At 39.2% G+C, this 24,938-nt stretch overlaps 1 protein-coding gene across 5 annotated transcripts in view; it reads right to left on the reverse strand.

The window, feature by feature from the left end:
* Window positions 1–24,938, reverse strand: part of Crebrf (CREB3 regulatory factor) — a 60,577-nt gene that overhangs the window by 29,753 nt on the left and 5,886 nt on the right. For 3 of the 5 annotated variants that reach the window (XM_028756474.1, XM_028756472.1, XM_028756475.1), the window contains exons 2-5: window positions 12,456–12,543; window positions 10,565–10,759; window positions 8,351–8,476; window positions 4,082–5,171 (exon numbers count right to left, since the gene is read on the reverse strand). In XM_028756474.1, the coding sequence (XP_028612307.1) occupies window positions 4,082–5,171; window positions 8,351–8,476; window positions 10,565–10,573 (1,225 nt within the window). In that variant the 5' untranslated portion in view covers window positions 10,574–10,759; window positions 12,456–12,543. The remainder of the gene's footprint in view (window positions 1–4,081; window positions 5,172–8,350; window positions 8,477–10,564; window positions 10,760–12,455; window positions 12,544–24,938) is intronic. The other 2 variants (XM_028756473.1, XM_028756471.1) reach the window with 2 other exon arrangements.

Genomic DNA, 24,938 nt, shown 5'->3' on the forward strand with positions numbered 1-24,938 from the left:
GGAGGGGAGGGGAGGGGAGGGGGTACAGAGAAGGAAGAGAAGAGAGAGAAGGAAAGAGAAAGGAAGGAAGAAGTAGTAAAGAACAGGGAGGAGATAGAAGCAGAATGGAGAAGGCCACAGATCTTCCACAAGTAACAAAGGTGATAGAAAAATCATGGAGGACGCTTCTTGATATTGATCTGGTAGATGAAAATCTTAGAGATAAGACTGCATAACAGGCAATGCAAGTAGAAACAGAGGAATGGGGTTTTGTCAAACTAAAAAGCTTGTGAACAACAAAACTAATCAAAACAGTGAAGAGACAGCCTATAAAACAGAAGAAATATTACTAACAATATATATATAACATTAAGTTAATATCTAAAACACAAAAAACAAAAGATAACCTATCTTACAAACATGGTAAAGATCCTAAATAGGCATTTCTTTAGAGATATCCAAGCGCCCAACAAGGATATGAAAATATTCTCAATACCACTAATCATGAATAAAACACAAATTAAAAAAAATCAGAGAGACACTATGCCACACAGATCACAATGGTTCATCACAAGTTGGACAGACACTGTTGTCAAAGAAATGGGGAAGAGAGAACTCTCTTCATTTTCAGTGAAAATGTAAACTGGTATGGTTTTTATGGAAAGCAGTATGGAAGTGCCTCAAAAAAATGGAAAATAGCTGGCCTGGCAGCATGAACATAATCCAAGTACTCAGGAGCCTGTGTTACAAGAGGACATCGAGTTAGGGATCAGCCCATATTACATACTCAGTGCCAGTATAAAGGAGAGAACTAAACCCTAGCTCAAAAAAGGCAGGCCAGACACTGGGGATGTATTTCAGTGATACACGACTTGTCTAACACAAGGAACAAACAGGGTTTGCCCCGTAGAGAAAAACAACAATGGCCATAGCTCAGTGGAAGCCCAGCACAGAATACACACAGCCCTGAGTTTGAGTACCAGCATCTAAACTAAGAAAATAAAAATTAAAATATCAAATGACCCAGCAATCCCACTTCCCTGAAAAGAGGCCTGAGGAATGGCTCTGCTCTTTCAGAAGACCTGAGTTTGATACTCAGTATCCATGTCAAGCCACTCACAACTGCAGCAATTCCAGCTTCAGGGAATCCGACACCTCTGGCCTCTGAAAGCACCTGCACTCAGGTGAGCATACCCACACACACACACATTATTTTTTAAAGTAAGATTTATCTATTTTATGTGCAAGAGTATTCTGCCTGCATGTGTTCATATATACCACATGTGTGTCTGCTGTTCAAGGTTGTCAGAAGAAGGCACTGGACTCCCTGAACTGCAGTTACAAATAGCTGTAAGCCACTGCATTGTAGGTGCTGGGAACTATATTTGGGTCCTCTGTAAGAGCAACAAAAGCACTCCTAACCACCGAGTCATCTCTCCAGCCTCTCACAGACACAATTTAAAATAATAAAAACAAATCTTTTTTGGTTTGTTTTAGAAGGCCAGATGCATATCTTTGATAAGAAGATATTCAGAAGACAGAAGCACACAAATCTCTTATGACAAGAGGTAGAGGCCAGGCTGGTCTGCACAGCAAGTTCAGACTATGTCTCCAGAAATATTAATAAAAATAGAAAGCATTCTCTTGAAAGCTACCTGTACTCCTACATTTACCACAATACTTCTAACATCCAAGCAAATGTACAGATACAAAAATCCAAGTACATACAATATAACTTATACTCTAAGGCTTACATTTATGCCAAGGTGAATTTACTTGTTATGTCAACTAAAACACAACAGGCACAGAAAGACAGACTGCGAAGTCTCCACATGTGGGATTAAAGTCAAACATACAGAAGTAGAGAATATGGTTGTCAGGAACCAAAGACATGTGGACATGTGAGGTGTTCATCAAAGAGCAAATTGCTGTTTTGCAGAATAAGTTCTAGAAATCTAATGTACAAACAGCAACAGATAGTACAGGAAATATAGTTAATACTCAAAAAAGAAAACATAATTATGTCAAGTAATGGATGTTAATTAGCACATAACAACAATGTAATAAATATATCAAAATACCATACTGTGTATCTTAAATATTTTTCAATGAAAGTAGTACAAAGTCAAGGAAAAGCAAAGTCACAATTAATATGACATGAACAGCACACCTATTGCTTGCCTTGGTGGCACTGAGATTTAGTGATCTTAGGATCCACCTGCTTGTAAGCACCACTGGACAAGGCACTTCCTTCCTTACATTCTGTTCCCCTTAGTTCTCTACCCTATCTGTGCTAATATACTCCTTAGTACCCCACCTTAATTCTGTACAAGACTCTCATGCTTAGATTTAATCTGCCAGTCTTCAAGAGCCACACCTGAATGACAATGGATAAAGGTTCAGAAACTACCCTTATTATACCCAGTCCAATTTCCCATCTACATCTTGATGTAGACTTGTCAGTGTACTGTGAGAAAAATGGTCCTGGCAAAGAGAAAAGACAATTCTATCTAGATTATCCAGGATGCTAAAGTAAATCAAAGGAAAACAGATAGAAACTCTTTTTCTCCAAGTTAAACTTGAAGTACTTTTCATTTTTACTTACTTAAAAAATACCCAAGCCAAACAACTTGTGGTATCAAATGCATAAATTTAAGCATTTGAATTTTTAAAAATTATAAAAAATGAGAAAACCTTTGATGAATAATAATGCTTTGGAAGGCCGTGGCTCAGAGGTAGGCTTGCTTAGCATATATGAGGCTGGGGGTTAATCCAACATTGCATCAGCCACAGTCACAGCCACACCCACCCATGTGCTCGTGCACACACACATATATATATGCACATGCACAGACACAGTGCTGCACTGATATAGTCACTGTCCACAGTTTCAGAAAAATGTCAATATTCAGAGTGCCTGAAATCACCATTTTAAACAAAAGGACTCTTTGATAATTTCATAAAGTTTAATTTTTAATGGGTTTTATGCAGTTATTAGTATCAAGACTAATTCTGAAGAAACTTTTGCTTAAAATTTAAACTCTTCACTTCTTTGTGTATTTTTAACCATGTGCCACTTGGCCACAGCATTTTTATATATGCTTATAAGCCAACAGCGGCTCTAGCCCAAACATGTAAATGCTGAATTGACCCAGCTCCCCACAGGTCTGTTTCTTTCCTGTTTCGTTTGTATGTACTGCATATGAAGTGAAGCATCCTCTTTCATGCTCTTCACACTGTAGCATGAACTTTCTCATCTTACAGCTTTTTTTTTTCCTATTTATTGCTTTTTAAAGACAAGGTCTCACTATATAGTCCTGACTGCCATAGCACCAACTAGACCAGGCTGACCTCAAACTTTTGGTGATCCTCTTACATCTGCCTTCTTTTTTTTTTTTTTTTGTTTGTTTGTTTGTTTTTTGTTTTTCGAGACAGGGTTTCTCTGTGTAGCCCGGGCTGTCCTGGAACTCACTCTGTAGACCAGGCTGGCCTCGAACTCTCGAACTCAGAAATCCGCCTGCCTCTGCCTCCCAAGTGCTGGGATTAAAGGCGTGCACCACCACCGCCTGGCTACATCCGCCTTCAAGTGTTGGTATTATAAGCATGTAACATATCTAGCATAATATATATTTTCTTAATACAGCAGACACAAAGAAAACACTTATCTTCAAACTGTTGACTGAGTAGGCTTTTGTTAACTATGAGCAAGAGTGACATGAGTTGACACCACTTGACTCTATTCTATATACACCTATCTTAGTCACAGTAGAGGGGCACACGCAAAACAGGGCAACCTGTTTTAAAACAACATACTCTTGGAGTCTTTACTTAAGTGCTCAAGAGAGTGACAAAATAGATTAAAAAAAAAAAGCCCTCAGAGAATCAAGATAAACTATGACATAGGCACAAATGATCATAAGCTCAAATAACGGTTTTAGAATCATGTGGCTAGAAGAAAGCTACTTTTAATCCAAATAAAGACTTTAAGTTATTTATTTATTTATTTAACCCCCAAGTTAGAATATAGCAGCCATCCAAATAAAAGCTTCCTATTTCAAACAGTGAATAGAAAGGTCAATTTAGTAGGCTCCAAGAGTTATACCTGGTTCAGAGAAAGTGTCGCTGATATCATCATCTCTGTCATCCTCATAATCCTCTTCCTCTTCTTCCTCCTCTTCATTTTCAGAAAGCTCATGCTCACTGCCAAACCCTTCATCATGGTCTTCATCATCAATATCATCTTCATCATCCTCATCATATTCAGGACTGTATTTGGTTGGGTGTTCTCTCATGTTGTCAGAGATAAAAAGAGAATAATTGTGCTCTTCTTTTTTCTGGGATGAATCTGAAACAGAAGTGCTGGCAGAAAGGCTGCCACTCTCTGCTATGGCAACCAACCCAGGACCACCCTGGGGCAGAGGACTAAGTAATAGTTCCTGGGTTTCTCTGAAAGGCAAAGCAGGAGTGCCATGACCCTGATGAGGCTCCAACCCCCTTCTCTCCTGTCTCTTTGCCACAGCTCCACAGTAACAAGTGTTCTCCTTTGCAGCATCTATGTGGACCTGGCTCAGCAAGGGCCAGCCCTGTTGCACAGGGTTGATCTTGACTTTTGCTTTTTTTACATAGTCTTTACATTCAACATGAAAATTCACCTTTTCATTATGATACATGTTGGTCTTCACCATGATCTGTGTGCTTGAAGTAGGTTTGCTTGCTTTTTGGACACAGTCTGACAATGGGACCTCAGCCTGAAGTGTCTTTGAAGAACACACAGGGGCAGCTGCTCTACTTGTGATCTTTTTACTAGGAAAAGAAGAGGGGGGCAAGGGATTTTGTTTGACACTGAAGAGTGAGTCAGGATAATAAAGGGAATCAGAAACAGACTGAGAGTCCTCACTATTGAGCTGGGCCAAGGTTGGAGTTTTACTGATGACCTCTTCATCTTGGTAAGGGCTAGAAAAGTCATCAAGACCCAGGTAATCCACTTCTTTCGTCCCCCAGATGTCACAGCTGGTTAGTTTGGTGTACTTAGTTAAGTCTTCACAGTATGTATCCCACTGTTCCCAGTTTGAAGTTAAAGCATCCTCATTGTCCAGGACATCTGTGAAAGTTTCCAGATTTTCAATGTCTTTGCAGTCTTCCAAAGAAAGGAAGTTGTCTCTAGGATTCTGTTGATAATTCATCTCTCTATCCTAAGGAAGGTTTAAAACGGGAAGTCACATACCATGCTTTAGGAAGAAAATATTCACCTCCACCCATACCTGTAAATGCCCAAATAAATACTCTACCTCTGGTCTGTTTTAAGAGAAAGGCTACTGAAATGATACCTTCTGCTTATTTATATCTATATACCTTTATTTCATTGGCAAGAAAAGTGGGAAGATAACTTTTTTTGAGAGGCTAAAGTATGGGCCTAAACATCAAAGCCCTTAGAGGCATTCTTTAGTAAGAAATATTGAAGACTTCATCACACTTTCCACTTAAGGAGTAAATTATATACGGAGACAAAGAGCCCAGAGAATGCTAAAAGTTAATTGTAAAATTGTTAGGACTTAGATAAGACCTAGGTAACAATTCTTGGCATGGTAAGTCAAATAATCCTCATGCACTGCAAAAATGTGATTTTATAATGTAGTAAAAGGCCTGGACTGGAGCCATTACAAGGTCCCCTTCAATAACTGGAGGTCAGGCCTCTATCCCCGCCTTCACAAGATTAGAATCACCACAGATCTTCTATACTTAGAGAAGGGAGGAGATGTCAGGGGCAGCCCTGCTTATACACTGAAGGCCTAAAATCAACCATAGGCCTAAAATCAGCAATAGGCCTGACATAGATGCATGCTAACACAAAGTCCTGGGTCTCTGTGGAAAAACACTGAAACAGATGGCTATAAGCTATTGAAAATAGGCAGCTTTTGTGGAAATTTACCAGCCTGAGCAGTCATAGACCTTGTGAATAGGTAGCCTTGGTGGATAGTACCAACTTAGATAAGGACAAGTGAATCATAGGCAGAGTCATAGTGACCTGTCCCCTGAATCTTCACCTAGCCAATACGCTGTTCTAAAAGGTATCTGTACTCCCCCTGAACACCTACGTTCCAGTGTCTTCCCCTTCCCCATGTCCTGCCTTTTTGTGTTTATAACCTCCTGTGTGAATAAAAATTATGATTTAATAAAAAAAATTAAAAATTAAAAAAAATAATAGAAACAGTGACCATGGGGCTTTGTTTACCGCTTTGCTTGATTATTTTGTTTTTGATCTAAGAACTGACCATGTTTTTTAGATGTACCTAGAATGATATAAAAGCAGATTGGGAAAAAATAAAGCTGCTTCAGCCTTAAAAAAAAAAAAAAAAAAAAAAAAAAGGCCTGGAGTGGTGACACACATCTTTAATCCACTCAGAAGGCAGAAGCAGGATGATCTCTGTGAGTATGAGGCCAGCCTGATCTACATAGCAAGTTTCAGGACAGCCAGAGTTTCACTGTAAAACCCTGTCTCAAAAATAAAATAAATAAAAGGTAGTTATACAGCCGAGCAGTGGTGGCGCATGCCTTTAATCCCAGTACTTGGGAGGCAGAGGCAGGTGGATTTCTGAGTTCAAGGCCAGCCTGGTCTACAGAGAGAGTTCCAGGACAGCCAAGGCTACACAGAGAAACCCTGTCTCAGAAAAAAAAAAAAAAAAAAAAAAAAAGGTAGTTATACTATATAGCCATGGCAAATGAAGTTGAGTCCTAACACACTAACACACTAACACAGAAGGTTGTCCATCACATATTTTTTGTTCAGAAAAAGCAAACTCCAGTTGAAGAGAAAGCTCAGTGGGTAAAGGCTTAATGACAAGCCTGACCACCTCAGTCCAACCCCTGGGACCCATATGATACAAGGAGGGAACCAGTCTCAGTTACCCTCTGACTTAAACATATACACTGTGACATGTGTGCAGACACATACACACAGACTAAATAAATGTGGGGTGGAGCGGGGAGCAAACTATATATCATGCATCCAAAGTAAAAGGCATATTCAAATTCATCTATATCTGCTAGCAGTAGTTACCTTTTGGGGAAAATCTGAAGAGTGAAGGCTCAAAAAAGGAATGAGTTCTCAGTTTTACAGTTTACTTCGTTCCAATGAATTTTTAGTTTGTGTATGTGTCTGTGTGAGTAGCTTCACTTTAGTAGTTTATATACCATATCCTACTTTTATTAGGTATAGAATTCAATGATTTTTAATGAACTCACAGGCTGATATACTCAACTTTACAAATTTTTAGCATTTCTGTGATATTTAAATAACGTGATTAAAATTATATTGGGGGCTACAAAAATGGCTCAGCAGTTAAGAGCACTTACTGACTTTTTAAAGAACCCAAGCTAGGTTCCCAGCACTGTTGTCTGGAAGCTCAAAACCAGCTTTAACTCCCAGCTCCAGGGATATGTGACACCTCTGGTCTCTTTGGGCACCTTCACTCATGTGTACAGTTAAAAATATAAGTTCCCCACCCCCAACCCTTGGGCTAGTCAAGGTGGCAAAAACCTTTAATCCAAGCACTCATGAGGCAGAAGTAGGCAGGTAGCTGTGAGGTTTCAGGCCAGTCTAGTCTATATATCAAGTTCCAGGCCAGCCAAAGCTACAAGTGAGATCCTGCCTAAACAAACAAACAAACAAACAAACCAAAAAGGAGTGGGATTCCAGAGATGGCAGAGGTTAAGAACATTTGATGCTCTTGCAGAGGCCATGGCTTCCATTCCTAGCACCCACTTGGTGGCTCACAACTACCTAGTGCCACAGGATCACATACATTCTTTTGGCCTCTGTGGGTACTACATACATGTAGTGCACAGACATGTGCACGTAAACTATCCCTGCACACAAAATAAAGTGTTATTTTTTACCTTGGGAACTTTTTGTCTACCTCAGAAAACAAGTCAATACCCTATGACATTGCTTATAGTTGCAAATGTGTCTTACCATCTCTATATACACCTTGTGCATGTATCCCTCCTTCCTCTGTGAGCTAAGAAGCCCATTAGCAGTTGACTGTATCACACACACAGCTTACTTTCCTCACGGAGAACTGGACAGATAATCTCTTCATATACTACTGTCATCAATTTGGGTATCTTTCTAAAATCACCAGACTTAAGTCACAAGAATCAAACCCGGGCCCTAGTCATGACCCTATTCTTAAAACCAGATCTATGTGGCCCCTCACGATCCTCCTTCCTCAGCCCCGTGGGTAATGGTTTTACCTGTGTGAGGCTCCACATCATGGACATTTGTTTCTCTTTTCAGACATTTATAAATAAAAACTCTACGTCATTTTGATTCAAATCAATTAAAATTAAAACAAAAAAAAGTGATGCTTACCAGCTCATACATGAAATCTGGATCAGAACTGTTGGCTAAGAGATCTGTGCTCATCAGAGTCTGTTCTGAAAAGGTGTGGCTTCGAAAGGCATCCCCAAAAGGCGGGTCCATTCCGCTTACGCTGGGCTACAACAAAACCATTTTCACATTTCATTTACAGACAGCTTCAAGCCCAACTTACTACACGTAAGCCCATCCTTACCCCAGCACATAATTTATTTGGAGAAATAGCCCTGTCTCTTTTGTGTAGCACACCAAGAGCTTTCCTAGCACTGAACATGGACCTCTATGAAGAAAAGAGCTAAGATGTATATAAAAAAATTAGAACAGATAAAAAAATATCAGAACAGTAGATCTTAACAACTTCTAAAATTTGAAGTTTGGTCACTAGAGTCAGCATACAACACTGGGCTCTTTATTTTTTAAGCTATATAAACATTTCTTAAAATACTCCTGTAACAAAACTCTTTTCTAATTCCCCTAAAGAAGAGAATGCCCTCCTGTTTTCTGAGGGCTACTGCAATATTAAGTCAGACCTAAACTATATTCCTAAGTCCAATGTCTTACTTCCCCAAACAAAGAACATCTGGGTATCTTTTTTTATGTTTCTTTTTTTTTTGGGGGGGGGGGAAGGGGAAGTTACAGGACAACTTGCTGACATCAGTTTTCTCTTTCCATCATGAGTGTCTAGGAGACTGAACTCATGCCAATCATGATCTGTGGCAAGAGCCTTTCTTTATCCATTGAGCTATCTTGCCAGCCCAATTTAGGTATTCAGTACTACCAACAGGAACAACACAATAGCCTCCTAACGTCTCTAAGACATGGCTAGAAATACAGACTTGCTCTCCTGTTTGCCTCTCTCTCTTTTATATTTCATCACCTATCCAAACCACTTCAGCAGCACACCCTGGCTTAAATAAAAGCCACACTCTGAAATCTAACTGCAGAAACTAAAAACATTTCTCTTACTCTCCCACAAGTTTCAAGAGTTTTATAAGGTACAGTTGCCTACCCACTTACTTTCTACTTACACCCCTCCTCACTTCCTACCCTGACCTGCCTTCTCCGTTCTCCTAGGTACTCTCACATCACATGTGCTAGTTTTGTTTGATTTTTGCCAGACCCTCCAAAACTTTGAGGTCTTTATTTTCACAAAAATCTAGCTTAAGTAAACAAGTTTTAGAGTCCTAATTCAAGCAGTCAACAGACAGCAGACCACACCTTGTATGTGGATCTTTGGCACAGAGGTTGAGACAGAAGTGGCTTCTGGTCCTTTAAGTGTCAGTTACCATGTCTTCCTTGTTAGCCTCTGCTGCAAAGTCACCAAGCCATCCTGTTTTGTTTTGTTTTATCCCTGTGCCCTAGGGATTGATTGTGGTGTATGATCCCACTTAGGAGTCTCTACCTGCTCATTATTTTTAGATTTCTTCCCAGTACTTGAACTGGGGGAGGGGTATGTCCTAAATGAAAATTAACCATGAATAGAAATAGGGGAAAGTCTGGATAAGAAAATGGGGACAAGCTGGGCAGTGGTGGCGCATGCCTTTAATCCCAGCACTTGGGAGGCAGAGGCAGGCGGATTTCTGAGTTTGAGGCCAGCCTGGTCTACAGAGTGAGATGTGGTACTACTGTATGCCTATAATTCCAACATCTTCAGGGCCAGGGCAGGAAGATTGTGAACTTGAAGCCAGCTACACCTACACTGCAAAACCAGGTCAAGAGAAAGAAAGCGCTAAATACACACGCACACATGCACACACACAGGCTGGGGATAAGAATATGAATATACCACTCTTGGAGGTGTTTACAGAACATACAGGTGTGTGTGCTTCTATGTGTGAGACAAAATCACCACTTATCAACTGTTGTAAATAGGAAAGTTGGGAAGCAAAATATCAGAATATCAAAAATGGGATTTGGGTGGCAGATTAAATTTCTGAGTAATTCATTCTGTCCTCAGAAAGCCAGCAGGTTTAGTAACTAACCTACTTACCCACCATGCTGCTTGTGTCAAGCTCATTGAAATCTTCAAGGCTACAGCAAATAAGGAAAACAAGGAGCACATACTCACACTAGGCGAGGGCAGAAATAAGCTGTCTTTGAAGCTAGTGTGCCAAGCTGTGTTAAGATGCAGAAGGCTTCCAGCAACAACACCGTGCCCTTTTTATCACCACAGAGAATCACACTGTACACTATTCCCATGTGATTTACCTGAGGCATTTCCAAGCCCAGATCCTGTGAGTCCAATTCCAAACTTCTTCTTTTTCTTGTTTGTAAATTCCTTTCCAGCTTTACTTTTAATTCCAAGATCAAAGATGATTTTCACAATAAACAGCAGATTTTCCCAGAATACCTTCAGTTCAACTGCTTGGGTCACCACTTTTTTAAAAAAATAAATTTGCGGTTCTGTCAAATAACAGAAAGTAACTTCACTGAGCTCCACTGAAAACAAGTTGACCTTTCAAATGAACATTAATAAAGAACACTGTGCTTTAAATAAGTTTTATAGTTGAATTTTCAAGAATTTTGTCATGCTGCAATATCTACTGTTCTGAAATATACCCTTTAACATTATTTATTTCTGAAATAAGGCTTGTCAATAACCAACTAGCAACTGAAAACAATGGCATGCACCTTTAGTGGGTGTGGGGCAGCATTCTGGAGATTAGATAGGCAGATCACAAGGCTGGGCTACCCTGAGCTACAAAACAAGTTTTAGGCCAGTCTAGGCTAAAAGATAAGTAAACAAATAAATCAGTAACAATCTTTTAAAAAAATCTTTAATATATTCTCATCTTTTCTGTGATTTGAAAGATATATTAATTATAAAGTCAAGTTTTCATTCCCTTTATCACTGTAGTGAAGAAATAAATCTTACCATTCAACTGAATAATCATTGACTGTAAAAGTGATCTACAGTGTATAGATCATATAACTATACAACTGTCATGAATAAACAGGAAGAGAATTTAACATATCCTCAACATCAAACATAATATCGGTAAATTCATCAACATCATCCTTTGATTTATATATACATAAAAGCTGTCCCTTAAAAATTACTGTTTTAGGCTGCAAGGAGCTCTCTACTTGCAGCCCAGTCAAGTTCCCTCATGAAGTGCTCCCAACAAAAGAAAAAAGCTACTTCATTTTTAATGGCATTCATATGGTAAGTGGAACAAGAACTACCTTGCACAGTATTTCCAAGGGTTGGGTTAAGCTGACTGTAATCACCTGGCATGGGGTCCTTAAAGAGGTGGAGGCTTTCTTTCCTTGCCTATGCAGACCTTAATGGAAAAAAAAAATGAAAAGCTACCTGCATCCTCACCAAAAAGTGATTCTTGAGTTATGATCTTAGAACCAACATCATCAACCTGGATGCATTAGAAATACAGAATCTCAGACCCTAATCTCACCACCAGAACATACACTGGACAAGTGGAGCTCAGCAGAGCACTTTAATATGCTCTCCTGGACTTTATAGGGGCTAAGAACCAGTGTCCTGGTCTTGTTCTCATTAGGTCCAGACACAATGTCACATCTTTAAAAAGAAAAAAAAAAGGCATCACTCCTTAAGTTGAACTGCCTTTTGCAGTTCTCGAATTCAGTAGATTAGAGGATAAGAGTGGTACACTGCTCTGATTTCAAAGATTGATTGCTTGAACAAATGAGAATGGAGAAGGAACTCTTAATTGTTCACTTAATTAGGCTAATGAATTGACAGCCATTTGTATTTATTTCCTGGATGGCTGCTGGCCCTTCCATAGCTGGCTCTCTAACTCCTACTTATACTAGTCCAGCTGAGGAAACAGTGGCAGAGTAGGCCTAGAAACAGAGTCAACAATGCCTTTCAGCCCAGTCTAACAGTCTAAAGCAGTGGTTCTAAACTTGTGGGTTTTGATTCCTTTGGTCTTTGTCAAAGATCTAAAAGCATTTATATTACAGCTCCTAATAGTAGTAAAATTACAATTTTAAAGTAGCATCAAAAATAATTTTACGGCTAGGAGTCACCATAAAACGAGAAACTTTATTAAAAGGTTGCATGCAGCATTAGGAAGGTTGGGAATCACTGGTCCAAAAAGAGAAAAGATTATGCACACACCTGACAAACAAGCTTTAGCTCAGGTAACCTCCTGATGAGGCCCTACAGGTATCCAGCCTAGTCCTACTCTGATCTTCCCACTTGATTCCTGTGGGAAGAAAGTCATGTCATCTTTTCCAGACCAAATATTTAGTTCCAAGAAGACAACTCCTTCATGCCATGCCACTCACTCAAATGAACTAGTAAAATCCTGGTAGTCTACATCAGCTTAATTTGGGGCTGTTACTTTCTAAAACCTGAAACTTACCATTACAAGCACCAGGGTTTGAAAATGTGGAAAGAAATAAAATCCTAGTTAATAAATACTTACTGGTTGTTGCTATCCTAACAGCCTGGCCTAACAGAGCAGCCAGAAAAGGGCAACTCAACCAGTCACAATTTTCACTTGCACATTACACAGCATTGGGTCATTTCTAAAAGGAAAAAGAAAACAAGAACAAAAAAGAAAAGAGAAAAAAGGAAAGGAAAAGAAAGCACCTAATTGGTGAGATGTCATGTCTGCAATGCCAGATACCCAGAAAACCTGCAGCAGAGTGTGAGAATTCAAAGCTAGCCTGGAAGGTATACACAGCAAAACTCTAGCTCACAGGGAGGTAAGAAGAAAAGGCAATGGAAAACATGACATGAAAGCAGTAAAGGGACTATATAGAGGCAGGAATGGGGTAGAGCAATGGGGGGAAAAATGGATGAATAAATTATAATTACACATATGTACAAAGGTGGTGTAACGAGACCCATTACTTTGTAAGGTAACTTTAAGGACTAATTAAAGGGCTAACCAGACAGTTCAGAGGGCAAAGGCACTTGCTTCTCAAGCCTGAGCTCCATTCTCAGAACCCACATAAAAGTTGGAGAGAAGTGAATACACAAAGTTGTCCTTCAACATCCACATATACACTCCGGCATGCACAGACACATACATAGCATACACAACAATACATTTCTAAAAAATTCAAAGGGCCGAGTGCATACAGCTTTAATACCAACTCTTTCTTTTTTTTTCTTTTTTCTTTTTTTAAATAGCAACTCTTAGGAGACAGGTAGGCAGATTTCTTTTGAATTCAAAGCCAGTATGTCTACATAGTGAGTTCCAGACCTGCCAAGACTACATAGCAAAAGACCTTAAAATAAAATAAAATAAATGTCTTACCAGTTAGACCTGTGATTTGAGTTATTTTTCTTTAATTGTGTAACAAGAGTGGAAGAAAAGAAAAAGGTAATAGCATTTACCATCACATAGCATCTCCCATAATAAGACACTGCTCTAAAATTGTACCCTCTAATGACCAGCATTTACAAATGGGACATTTGTATCTGCTGAGTCTTGAAAAGGCCAGGTACTTAAAAGATGGCAGAATAACACTAAGGGAAGGTCTAACACCTTGCACTCAAGGGAACCTTTATACTTTATAGTACTCAAAAATATTCAAATTTTTGATATCGAAATAGATCAGACACAAGAGTTATAATTTTCCAAAATATGACTAAAAATATTTGGTACAAGGTATAGTTACTCAACCAAAGGACTGTTATGGTTTGGAAAACACTGAATAAAACTACCTACTGCCATCACTGCAGGACTCCTCAGAATTTTAAGGAGCTGCTGTACATTGTAAATCTCAAGATCTGAACACAGCACATGCCATTTCCTAAAATTGTTCATGAAACATTCCTCCTGCCCCCAAAGACTAGTTTTTCCAGATAAAATACAAACAAGGAAGAAGTTCAAGTTTCCCAGTCACCCCGCCTTTTGCTCACAGTACACTGGCTTACCAGTTCTCAGGACAGTTGTGTTTATCAGAGGAGACAAAACTGGACCATCAGAATATTTGCCAATAGAGTTTTTGTGCTTCCCTTTAAAAAAATATTCAGCAACATTTCCTAGGTATTGTTACCAATTAGGCACCAGAGAGCCAGCTCTGAGGCAGGGAGGTGGGGTCAGTAAATGCTAAGCAACAACAGTACAATGAGAAGATAGTTCCAGTCTCTTTCATAGTCCTGTTCCTGCTCTCAGGTTTTTCGTTCTATGAACATATGCTAAGGCTATGTTAGACAAGGCAACAGCTAAAGCAAGATAGTACACACAGTCAAAAGTCAGCTTACAAAAGTTTATTCCTAGTGCTCTGCAAACTATTCATCATAAGTGACTTCAAAAGCAAATCCAAGAGTTGATTGGTAAGCCCCCAGACCCTCTGCTCCTGAGTTTTGGCATACACCCTTGTCACATCAAGAAATATAGAAGCCTCTTTATAGACTACTGGAAGCACGGTGGCTCATGCCAATAATCCCAGCTCTTGGGGATTGAGGCAGAGGGATCATTGCTCAAATTCCAGGCTAATCTGGACTACATAATAAATCAATCTCAATCTCTCTCTCAATATCTCTCAATCTCTCAATATCTCTCTCTCTCTCTCTCTCTCTCTCTCTCTCTCTCTCTCTCTCTCCCCCTCTCTCCCCCTCTCTCTCCCTCCCTCCCTTCCCTCTCTCTGTCTCTCCCTCCCTCCCTCCCTCTCTCTCTCTCTCTCTCTCAAGATAAGGAAAGAAACAAGAAACACACACATATACACACAGAACCCTCTTTATAAATGAAATATCTTATAAATAAGTAAACAGATACTATACACAACAGTCAGAATTCCTTTATTGCCTTAGTTTAGGCCACTGACTCCTTTTAGTAACTTGAAAATAGATCCTCACAGTAAGTAGTAAATTACTTTCTGAGTCATCCAACATCACCAGAACAATGTTTTTAAATTTTTGTCACACCCAATAGTATAGCTATTATCTAAAAAAAAATTAAAAATAACAAGTGTTGAAGAGAACCCTCATGAACTGCTTGCTGGTAGAGATGTAGAATGATACAGATGGTAAGGGAGAATCTAGCAATTCCTCAAAAAGGTTAAAGGATTATCACATGATCCATCAACTCTACTCTTGATTTAAACAGCAAAATCCAAACAGATGTGTATTCCCACATTCAGCGTAGCATTAAACACATGAGCCAAGAGGTGAAAACAACTGAAATAGCCATGCATGGACACACAACAGAATATTGTTCGACCATAAAGATGAACGCAGTTCTAACAGATGCTACAACAAACCATGAAAACAGTATGTGAAGTGAAATAAGTCTAATATAAAAGGACAATTGATGACTCCACTTACATCACAAGCCTAGAAGAGAGAAAATTCATAAAGACAAGTAGTAGAACAGGAGTTACCAGGGGCTAGAAGTTGTGGTTTAATGGACAGTTTCTATTTAAGATGGTAAATCTAAAATGTTCTAGAACAGTGGTGATGACTATACAAAACTGTCAACTACACACTTAAAACAGTAAAATGGTACCAGGAATGCTGCTGGCTCATGCCTGTGATCCCAGCACTCATGTATGAGGCTGAGGCAGAAGAATTGGCACAAGTTGGAAGTGAACCTTAGTAACACAGCAAGTAATAGATCAGCCAGGATCACACAGTGAGAACTCATAACAAACAAATGTGAAATACTTTTACGTATATATTTCTGAGCTGTTATTAGTAACATTTTATTATAAAGAACTCGTAAATAAAAGATATTGCACAGAAAGATTAGAATGACCTGAAGTCTACCCATCTCAATGAGCAGAGTTAGAGCAGACATGCTGAAGATATGAGATTCACTTTGGATTTACACTTTGATTCACTCTGGATTTACACTTTAACAATCTATTATATTTTTATGTACTTATTCATCACACAAAAAAACAAAAAATTCATCACAGTTAAAACTAGAAAAAAAATTAGCTTTCTAGCAACTCATGTGCCCACTACTTGGGTTCCATCCTTTCTCGTCACCTCATCACATACTTAACCCTTCTTGATCTCCTATGTGTTATACCCATATGTGCATTATGTATATATGCATATACACATCACAGGTTAGGAACTGAATGAGGGAACATGTGGATTCCTTCTTTCTGAGATTGTGTGGCCTTAATTAATACATAGCAATCCACATTATGTATGTACCAGATTTTCATTATCCATTTACACCTGTTGATAAACAACTAGACTGGTTCCAATTCCTAGCTATAATGAATAAAGCAATAAATACTGGAAGGTGTGTGTACAAATGTCTAAGTATTTTAGGCAAGAAATACCAATGCATTTTATACTATTACGTAATTCACAGACCACTGTTTATTTTGATCTGTCCTAATCTTTACTAGTCTGTATTCAGATTTTTTTCCCACATGATTAGAGGTCTTGGTATTTGTTATCTTTAAACTATACAGACTAATCATTCTAAAATAAGGGGAACTCAGATTGGGTACACTGCTCACATAAACTACACCGGCATTTAGTAAGCAGAGGTAGGATGATCTTTGTGAGTCTAAGGCTAGCCTAGCTACACGCAAGTTCCAGAAGAGCCAGGGTAGGTACAGAGAGATTCCAGCTCATAAAAACACACAATGGGTGGAACTTTTCCAATAGCTAACTTAAATAATAGGTTTTTCCAGAGGCTTAAAGGAAGAGAACAAAGGAACAAAAGGTAGGAAACATGTGAAGGAAGGAAAGAGAAGACAGGAAAAGAGGAGGAGGAGACAGTAAAGCAGAAGGCTAGACTACTGATTTGGATATATATAAAGGTTATACAATGGGTAAATCACAGAATTTCCTTGTTTGGCAAGAAAAGCAGCTTACCAGTCATCTAAGGACCTTAGCAAACCAGAGCCCATCTGCCGCACATGGTCCCATCCTGCCACACTTCACTCGCTCTCTTTAACAATTCTTTCCCTTTTGAAAACTACTCTATTCTGGTCAAATCAACCCTCCAGACACTACTAATTAAGCCACTGCTTACTGGTACAGCAGAGCTAAGAGGACACAAGACCTTTACACCATTGACAAAGCAAGAGCCTCATCTGCAAGGATGCACTGGGGGTAAGGTCAGTGTCAAGAGCCCCACACAACAAACACAGTCCTGCCTTGTGGAAGAACTTCACTGCAGTTTACACTCTGCTAGAGTCCTTTAGACTCAAGAATTTACAGACATGTAAATCCCCAAATAGACAAGTACAGGTTGTGTCAAGAATTATTAGCATAAGACCCTTATTGTTTATTTCTCAAATCCTACTGCTGATAGATCTTAAAGAGACAGACAAGTCAAGACAAGACAAAGAAGACAGATTAGATACATTTTTTTAAGATGAAGGGAGTGAACTAGAGGGGAGTTGAGATTAATATGATAAAAATGCAGTGTATGCATGTATGAAATTCTCAAAGAATAAGTATTATTAAAAATAAAGATCAACAGGTGTTCATTGTATTATATTCTTTTGTATTTTATACAGGAATTATTATATCATAAGTTTTATAGCATCTAATTTTCTAAGTATACTCAGCAATAAACATGGATGAATTATGTAAAAGCAAAACAAAACAAAATGATCAGAAGGTCATTTGAGTGGCCCAAACAGTATTGAGCCACTGTGATCCTTCTGCACTCCTATCTTGTAAACCCCTTTACTGCAGTCAATTCAAATATTCTATTAGCTTTACAGAATTTTAAAAATATAGGGGCTGAACTAGGTTTGCAACCAAAATAAAAAGAATGAAAGCCACATTTTGCTGAAAATCCTGAGGAACTAAGAGATCTTCAAGTTTCAAAAGTGCTTTCTCTTAGGGCTGGAGAGATGGCTCAGTGGTTAAGAGCACTTGTTAGCCAGGTGGTGGTGCCACATGCCTCTTACCTGAGCACTCTGGAGGCAGCGGCAGGCAGATCTCTGACAGTCTGTCTACAGAGTGAGTTCCAGGACAGCCAGGGCCACACAGAGAAATCGTGTCTTGAAAAACGGAACAACAACAAATGAAACATTTGTTATTACAGAGGTTCTGTTCTCAGCACCATCATGGTGGCACACAACCATCTGTAACCCAGTAGTTCCAGGGGATCTAAAGCCCTCATCTGACATCTGTGGGCATCAGGCACATGCACAGTGTACATGCATATATGTAGGCAAAACACCCACACATATAATAAAATAATTCTTTCTTTCTTTTTTTTTAAAGTGATCTCTCTCCTTCAACTTAAGTCTTGAAGTCTTCTCATACTTTGTTCAGTTCCTTTAGAAGGCTAGGCTAAAAAGCCCTTTTAAGAAATAGGGAAGACATTAGTGAACCAATCTAAGTTAGATGGAAGGGCTACTTCTTAGTTCTAAAACTTTCATAGAGCCTGTGTTTTCTATTTAAATTGTTCCAGAGCACAAGGGCAGGGATAAATTCTTGACAGAAACAGAGACTTCATTTCTAACCTAGCCACTCTTAGTGATCACTATCGACAAAATATTCAGTTTACAGTTGTACTGTTGCTTATACATTCAAAGCACATGATAGAATCTAGTGAAGTAACAAGAGTCACTGTTTTGATAAAATTATACTGGTGAAAGTTCATCACTTTCTCATGTTGTCTATTTTATACTAATTTAAAAAACACACTTCAGTAAGAGTAAGAGATCTGCATAAGGTCATTAACTAAATGATACCTCTGAACAAACCTACCACCACAGACACTGTACTCACAATTCCCCAATGTCTAAAAAAATTTCCGAATTCCCTTCTACCTCCACATACACATGCATGTGCCTATCATCTTCAGCTAGGGTACCTCTGGGCTAATATCCCACCACCTCACCCATACTATGCCAGCAACTCCATCAAAGTGTTTCTATTATAAAACCTGTCTCTGACAGTCAGGTGTGGAGGACTGATCTCAGCTTCAACTCTCCCCTGGTCACTTTACTAAATCACCTTGCTGATTTATTAATAAAGATCTACGAAGCACACAAATACATCCATCTAACTGTAACCTTTGCTTGGCTCTCATTACCTTGAATCATTCTAACATTTGCCTATACAGTTTTCCTCTCTCTAGTCCTCAGGCTTTATTTCTATTTTTGCTGTTATTTTTGAGACAAGGTTTCATTATATAACCCTGGCTGGCCTGGAACTGGAACTCACTATGTAGACCAGCCTAGCCAACTCACAAAGATCCTCCTGCCTCTGCCTCTCTGGGATTAAAGGTATATGCCAAGCACCACACACAGCCCTACCTATTTCCCCAAAGAATCTCAGGCTGGTCTTGAACTCAATCCTTCTGCTTGTGCCAGTTGGATGTTAGATCACAGGCTATCACACCTGGCAAAAGGCCTATTTTGAAGTTAATCTCCCTTGCCTGCTGGATCTTGACACTGTACTTCGAAGTCTTCTGTAATATCTAAAATATTCACAATAACAAGTGAAACAATCTTGCCAACCCTATCGTTCACTTTAAATAAACATGAATATTATACTGACCTCAGCAGCTTCCTTGAGGTGCTTACAATCCAACTTCACTTCCCTCAAGGCTCTCCAACAGTAAGACTTTGGCTTGTATATTTTTGCTCACGTTTTTCTTCTTCCTTTCTTTCACTGACAGAGATGTCTCTGAGACTAATCATCATATTCCTTTGTCTATTTCATTATAGTGCCAAAACAAATGCCAGAAATTGGGCAGCTTGGCTGACAATGAATGAAAAATCTCTAAAGACCACAGATCCTTGGGGACAACGAGTCAGAAGTAAAGCACTCCTGACTTTCATACTCAGTGAGGTCACCAGAGAGAAGTCTGACATTCAATATTTACTTATTGAGCTCTCTGTATGTGTGCCAAAGTATCTTACCACAGCTTCCTAATTTGTCTTTAAAACACTAATATCAGACAGAAAAAATATTAAAAGTTGCACTCTTGAATTTTTTTAATTCCCAGAAACCCTATATGAACTTGAGTTGATTTTAGAGACCTGCAATAATTCTTGCCTAGGGAGAAAAGCATGAAGGAATAAGATTTCAAAAGTAAAAACCAAACTCAACCCATACTTTGAACTGACATAGATGTCATTTGTTGAGACTGTTTAAAATAATCCATCTCCCTTATAAAACTGTTCTACAGAAAGCTAAGAATACAGGAAGAGAAACTATGATTAAGAGCAGCAGCTTGAAAACCAGCACTGGTACAAGCTGCAATGTGCACATGCGTGCACACATGCACATGCATCACAACAAGGAGACAGCTGAAGGCACCCTCACAACTCTAGTACTCCTGTCCGCAGTGACTTGGGCTGCTCTTCAAAACTTGCTGTTCCCCTCTATTTCAGATTTCACACTTTTCAATGATAACAGAAGCTGTAACATGAGCATGGCACTACAGCAACAAGGTCTGTGACAGTCACCTCTTCTCAACTCAAAGACAAAAGCTGAGTGTTGTTTTAGCTTAGTGCCCAGAAGACTTCTATGAAAAGGAGAGTCTAGATTAAATACTCTGCTTAAGATGGGCATAGTAGCGTATACTTGAAATTCTTACACTAGGGAGAGACAGAGGCAGCGGCAGAGGCACCAGCAGAAGCATGATGATTTTAAACCATCTTACTTGAGGTACTGAGTTTCAGTCTGGGCTAAATTCAGACCCTTTCTCAAATACTAACTCTAAGGGCTAGAGAGATGACTCAACATAACAGTTTTGGGCTCTTCCAGATGACTGGAGCTTGGATCCTAGTACCCACTTTGAGTTGCTCACAAGTGCCTCCATCAAAACCTACAAGCATGTGACATACACATACATACACACACACACAAACATATCTTCGGGGGGAAAAACTGTGGCTGATGAGATGGCTCCCTGGTCAAGAGTACTCACAGCTCTTAGAGAGGTCTTAAGAGAGGTTCTCAGAGCCCATATCAGAAACCTTAAAACAACTTCTAACTCCAGCTCCAGGATCCCATATCCTCTTCTGGACTTAGTAGGCATGTGCATGCACGCCCGCACACGCACGCACACACACACACACACACACAGGCACACACACTTTTTTAAAATCTCAAAACAAATTCCAGACATAGTGACTTAAGCCTATGTCCCAAAGCTCAAGAGGCTGAGGCAGGACTACTCGAGGTTGAAGGTTAACCTTACACCTTCTGAACCCACAAGTTCTGGGCCAGCTTAGACTACAGAGTAAACCTTGTCTCAAAAAAACCAAAACAAAGAAAAGCTCAAAGACAATTGTAACAAATATTACCCAAAAAAAGTTTCTTTTAGAAAAAAAATTTTTTCCTTACTCTCTTGCCTCTAGCTTCTCTCTGTCCCTTTGCCCTTTTCCCCTTCCCTTCCCCCTCTCTCCATGTGGTCATGGCCGGCCTCCACTTCTCTCCTCTCTCTCTCTCCACTTTCCCCACCACCTTCTCCCGTTTCTCTCCCTACCTTTGCCCTATGCCCTGAATAAACCCCCTCCCCTTTGAAAAAAAAAAAGAAAAAAAATTTTTTTTGAGTCAGGGTCTCACTATGTAGCCTATGACTTGCTACCGGTTAGCCTCATCTTTTCCCTTTTTCACAGTTTACTTTTTTGTTTTTGTTGCTGTTCTTTTTTTGAGACATAGCCTCACTATTGCATAGTCCAGTCTGGTCTCAAACTAATGATCCTTCTACTTCAGCCTCCAAAACATTGTGATTAACCACCATGCTTGGAAAGGGTTCTATTTCTTAAGTAAATATTGGGAACATCATTCCAGACATTTAATTGCCGTTTTATGTAAGAACTGTTCCATCTTACTTTACAGGGATATTGTAATTCTGTATTAAACTATATAGCCAGAACACAAAAAAAGACAATAAATGAAGGCCATTTTCTCAGATTCCTTCTTTGGTATTTAATCAAGTTCTTGGGGTTCTGCTGTTATAAAGGTATAAACCCAAACCAAGTTCAGAATCTAATCCTTGAACTTATTACAAAAATGTAGTTGCCTGGAATTAAAGTGAGGGATACTGAGAGCTGAGACTGTGGCACAAGACTACAATCCCATCTTCCTAGGGTAGTGGTTCTCAACCTGTGGGTCAAGACCCTCTTGGAAACTGAATGATCCTTTCATAGGAGTCACATATCAGATATCCTGCATATCAAATATTAAGATTATAATTCATAATAGTAGCAAAATCACAGTTATGAAGTAGTAAAAATAATTTTATGGTTGGGAGTCACCACGACATAAGCAATTATATTAAAGGGTTACAGCATTAGAAAGGTTGAGAACTACTGTTCTAGGGTAGAAGAGAACTATAATTTTAATAAATACACTTATTCAGGCCATTCAAGGGTATTAAACACTCTTGCCCGTTTTCTGAGTGTGATTGTGAATTATGCTGGCTTAATCAACAAAATGATTTTGGAATTCAGAAAACATATTACAAACCTGACAGCTAATCCCTAAGAACCCACATGTTGTCCTTTCCCCTCCAGATATGTGCCATGATGAGCTCATGCATATAAAATAAAATGTAAACCTGGAGGTTTCAACAATAACCAAGTTATTATGTTCAGCTATTAAAAGGGGGGAGAGTTCAACCTAACTAATGCATTCTGCCAGTAGAGAGTGCATTTCAAAGCAGAAGACTGGGTTAAGGATGTAGCTCAGAGAGAATGCAGCTCTGCTGGCAGACTGGGTGCTTGCACAGCATACACAAAACCCTGGGTTCCATCCCCAGGACCAAATAAACCAGACATGGCAGTGCATGCCAGTAATCCCAGCACTAAGAAGATTTACGCAGGAGGAGTTCCAAGATCAGCCTCAATATATAGTGAGTTCAAGGAGAACCTAAGATATGTGAGACCCTGTCTGGACAGTAAATAAAACTGAAGGCAAAAGTCAACATTTTAAAGCACATGTATCAAAATGGACCACAGCCAGAAATCAATGTCCATAGAATGCTTTTGTTTAGTTCCCATACAAGGGTTGCTTGGTTTGGGAGCAGGGGGTCAGTTAACATTTTAAAATTTAACTACCTGCACTTAATGTAAAAATTTAGATTTCAAGTTTCTAATTCCTACTATCACTCTCTTGTTGATAAAAATCAGACCCAACAACACCAGGCACATACTCCTAAGAAGATGACCACTGAACCCTGGTGAGACTATTTCCTCCAAACTGTGCTCCCTAATTTGCTCCACTCCACCCAGACCATTTACATACAGCCATCTAAGCTGAAAGATGCTCCAAACTACAGACCTCACACAAAGCCAATTTATGAAGGTAAACTCCAGGAATTTTCTTTCAACAGTTCTGCAGGGATGCCAAGTAAAAGGTAGTTAATATTAGAAAAGTTATTTAAAAGACTAGCACAAAAATGTTTTCACCCACTATCAACAACAGCCTAAAACCTGGATCAACTCAACTACCATGAACTGATGAGCAGAGAATCACTGTGGTATAGCCATGGGATAACTGATAAAGACCAAACTGACACATAGGGCATTTCAAGAGCATTAGAGGTCAGGCTCAAAAGACAATGCAGTGTATGACTTCATATATAGGACATGTCATTGCTGACCATAACAAGAAAAACCAATTTCATGCCTGAGGCAAGTGGTAAGGGAAGAGGGCTAACCACAAAGGAGGCACTATGAAGTACTGTACAGTGTGACAGCATTATAGATTTAGTCACAGCAATGGGTAGATGGTAGTATTTATTAAAGCTCAAAATTCTGTGAACTTTCTACTTCAATTTTTTCTTGGGGGGGTGGAGCAAAGGCAGTGTTGGGCCTGAGTAAATATTTATTTATGTGACATTCTTTAATAATGCTGATTTTAAAGAGTTATCTATCTGGGCATGGTGGCACATGCCTGGAATCTTAGCACTCAAGAGACTCCGAAGGGCAGCCTGGGCTATAGAATGTTTCAGACCAACCCGGGCTACATGATGAGTCCCTCATTCAAAAAGCAAAATAAGGTGTGTATGGTGGCACACTCCTTTAATCCCAGTCCTCAGAGAAGAGGTGGATCTCAGTGAGTTCTCAGCCAGCCTGATCTACATAGTGATCATGCTAGTAAGGCTACATAGTAAAACCCTGTCTCAAAAAAATTTTTTTGTTTAAGTTTTAAAAAAAATGAAGGCTGGCCAGGACAGCCCAGTGGATAAGGACACTTATCACCAGGCTTGATGATCTGAGTTTAACTACTTAGGACCCAAATGGTGGAAAGGGAGAACTGACTCCTCCGAGTTTCCACCACATGCACACCATTGCAAATGTGCAACACAGGTACACATTCATAAATAAACGCAACATAAGTTAAAAGTAAATTTAGAAAGAGTAGTAAATAAGTGCAACAAAATTTTAAAATTAATTAAAAACTTAAAAAGCAAGATAAAAGGAAACAATAAAAGTAAACCCTTGTAAGAGTAAAAGAAAGGAGTGTATCTGGGCACCTATAAATCAGGAAAGAAGCAAAGAGGTAGGGTGGGTAGACACTAGCCAGAGACTAAAAGAAAGACTAAAAACTAGGGGGAAGTTAATGTAGTAGAACTTTCCTAAAATCTTAGCATATGAGAAGCTGAAATACAACAAATAGTGTAAGTTTAGACACACACACACACAGAGAGAGAGAGAGAGAGAGAGAGAGAGAGAGAGAGAGAGAGAGAGA

This window comes from Grammomys surdaster, unplaced genomic scaffold (genome assembly GCF_004785775.1).
Source record: "Grammomys surdaster isolate TR1022 unplaced genomic scaffold, NIH_TR_1.0 126121, whole genome shotgun sequence".
Taxonomy (NCBI): Eukaryota; Metazoa; Chordata; class Mammalia; order Rodentia; family Muridae; genus Grammomys; species Grammomys surdaster.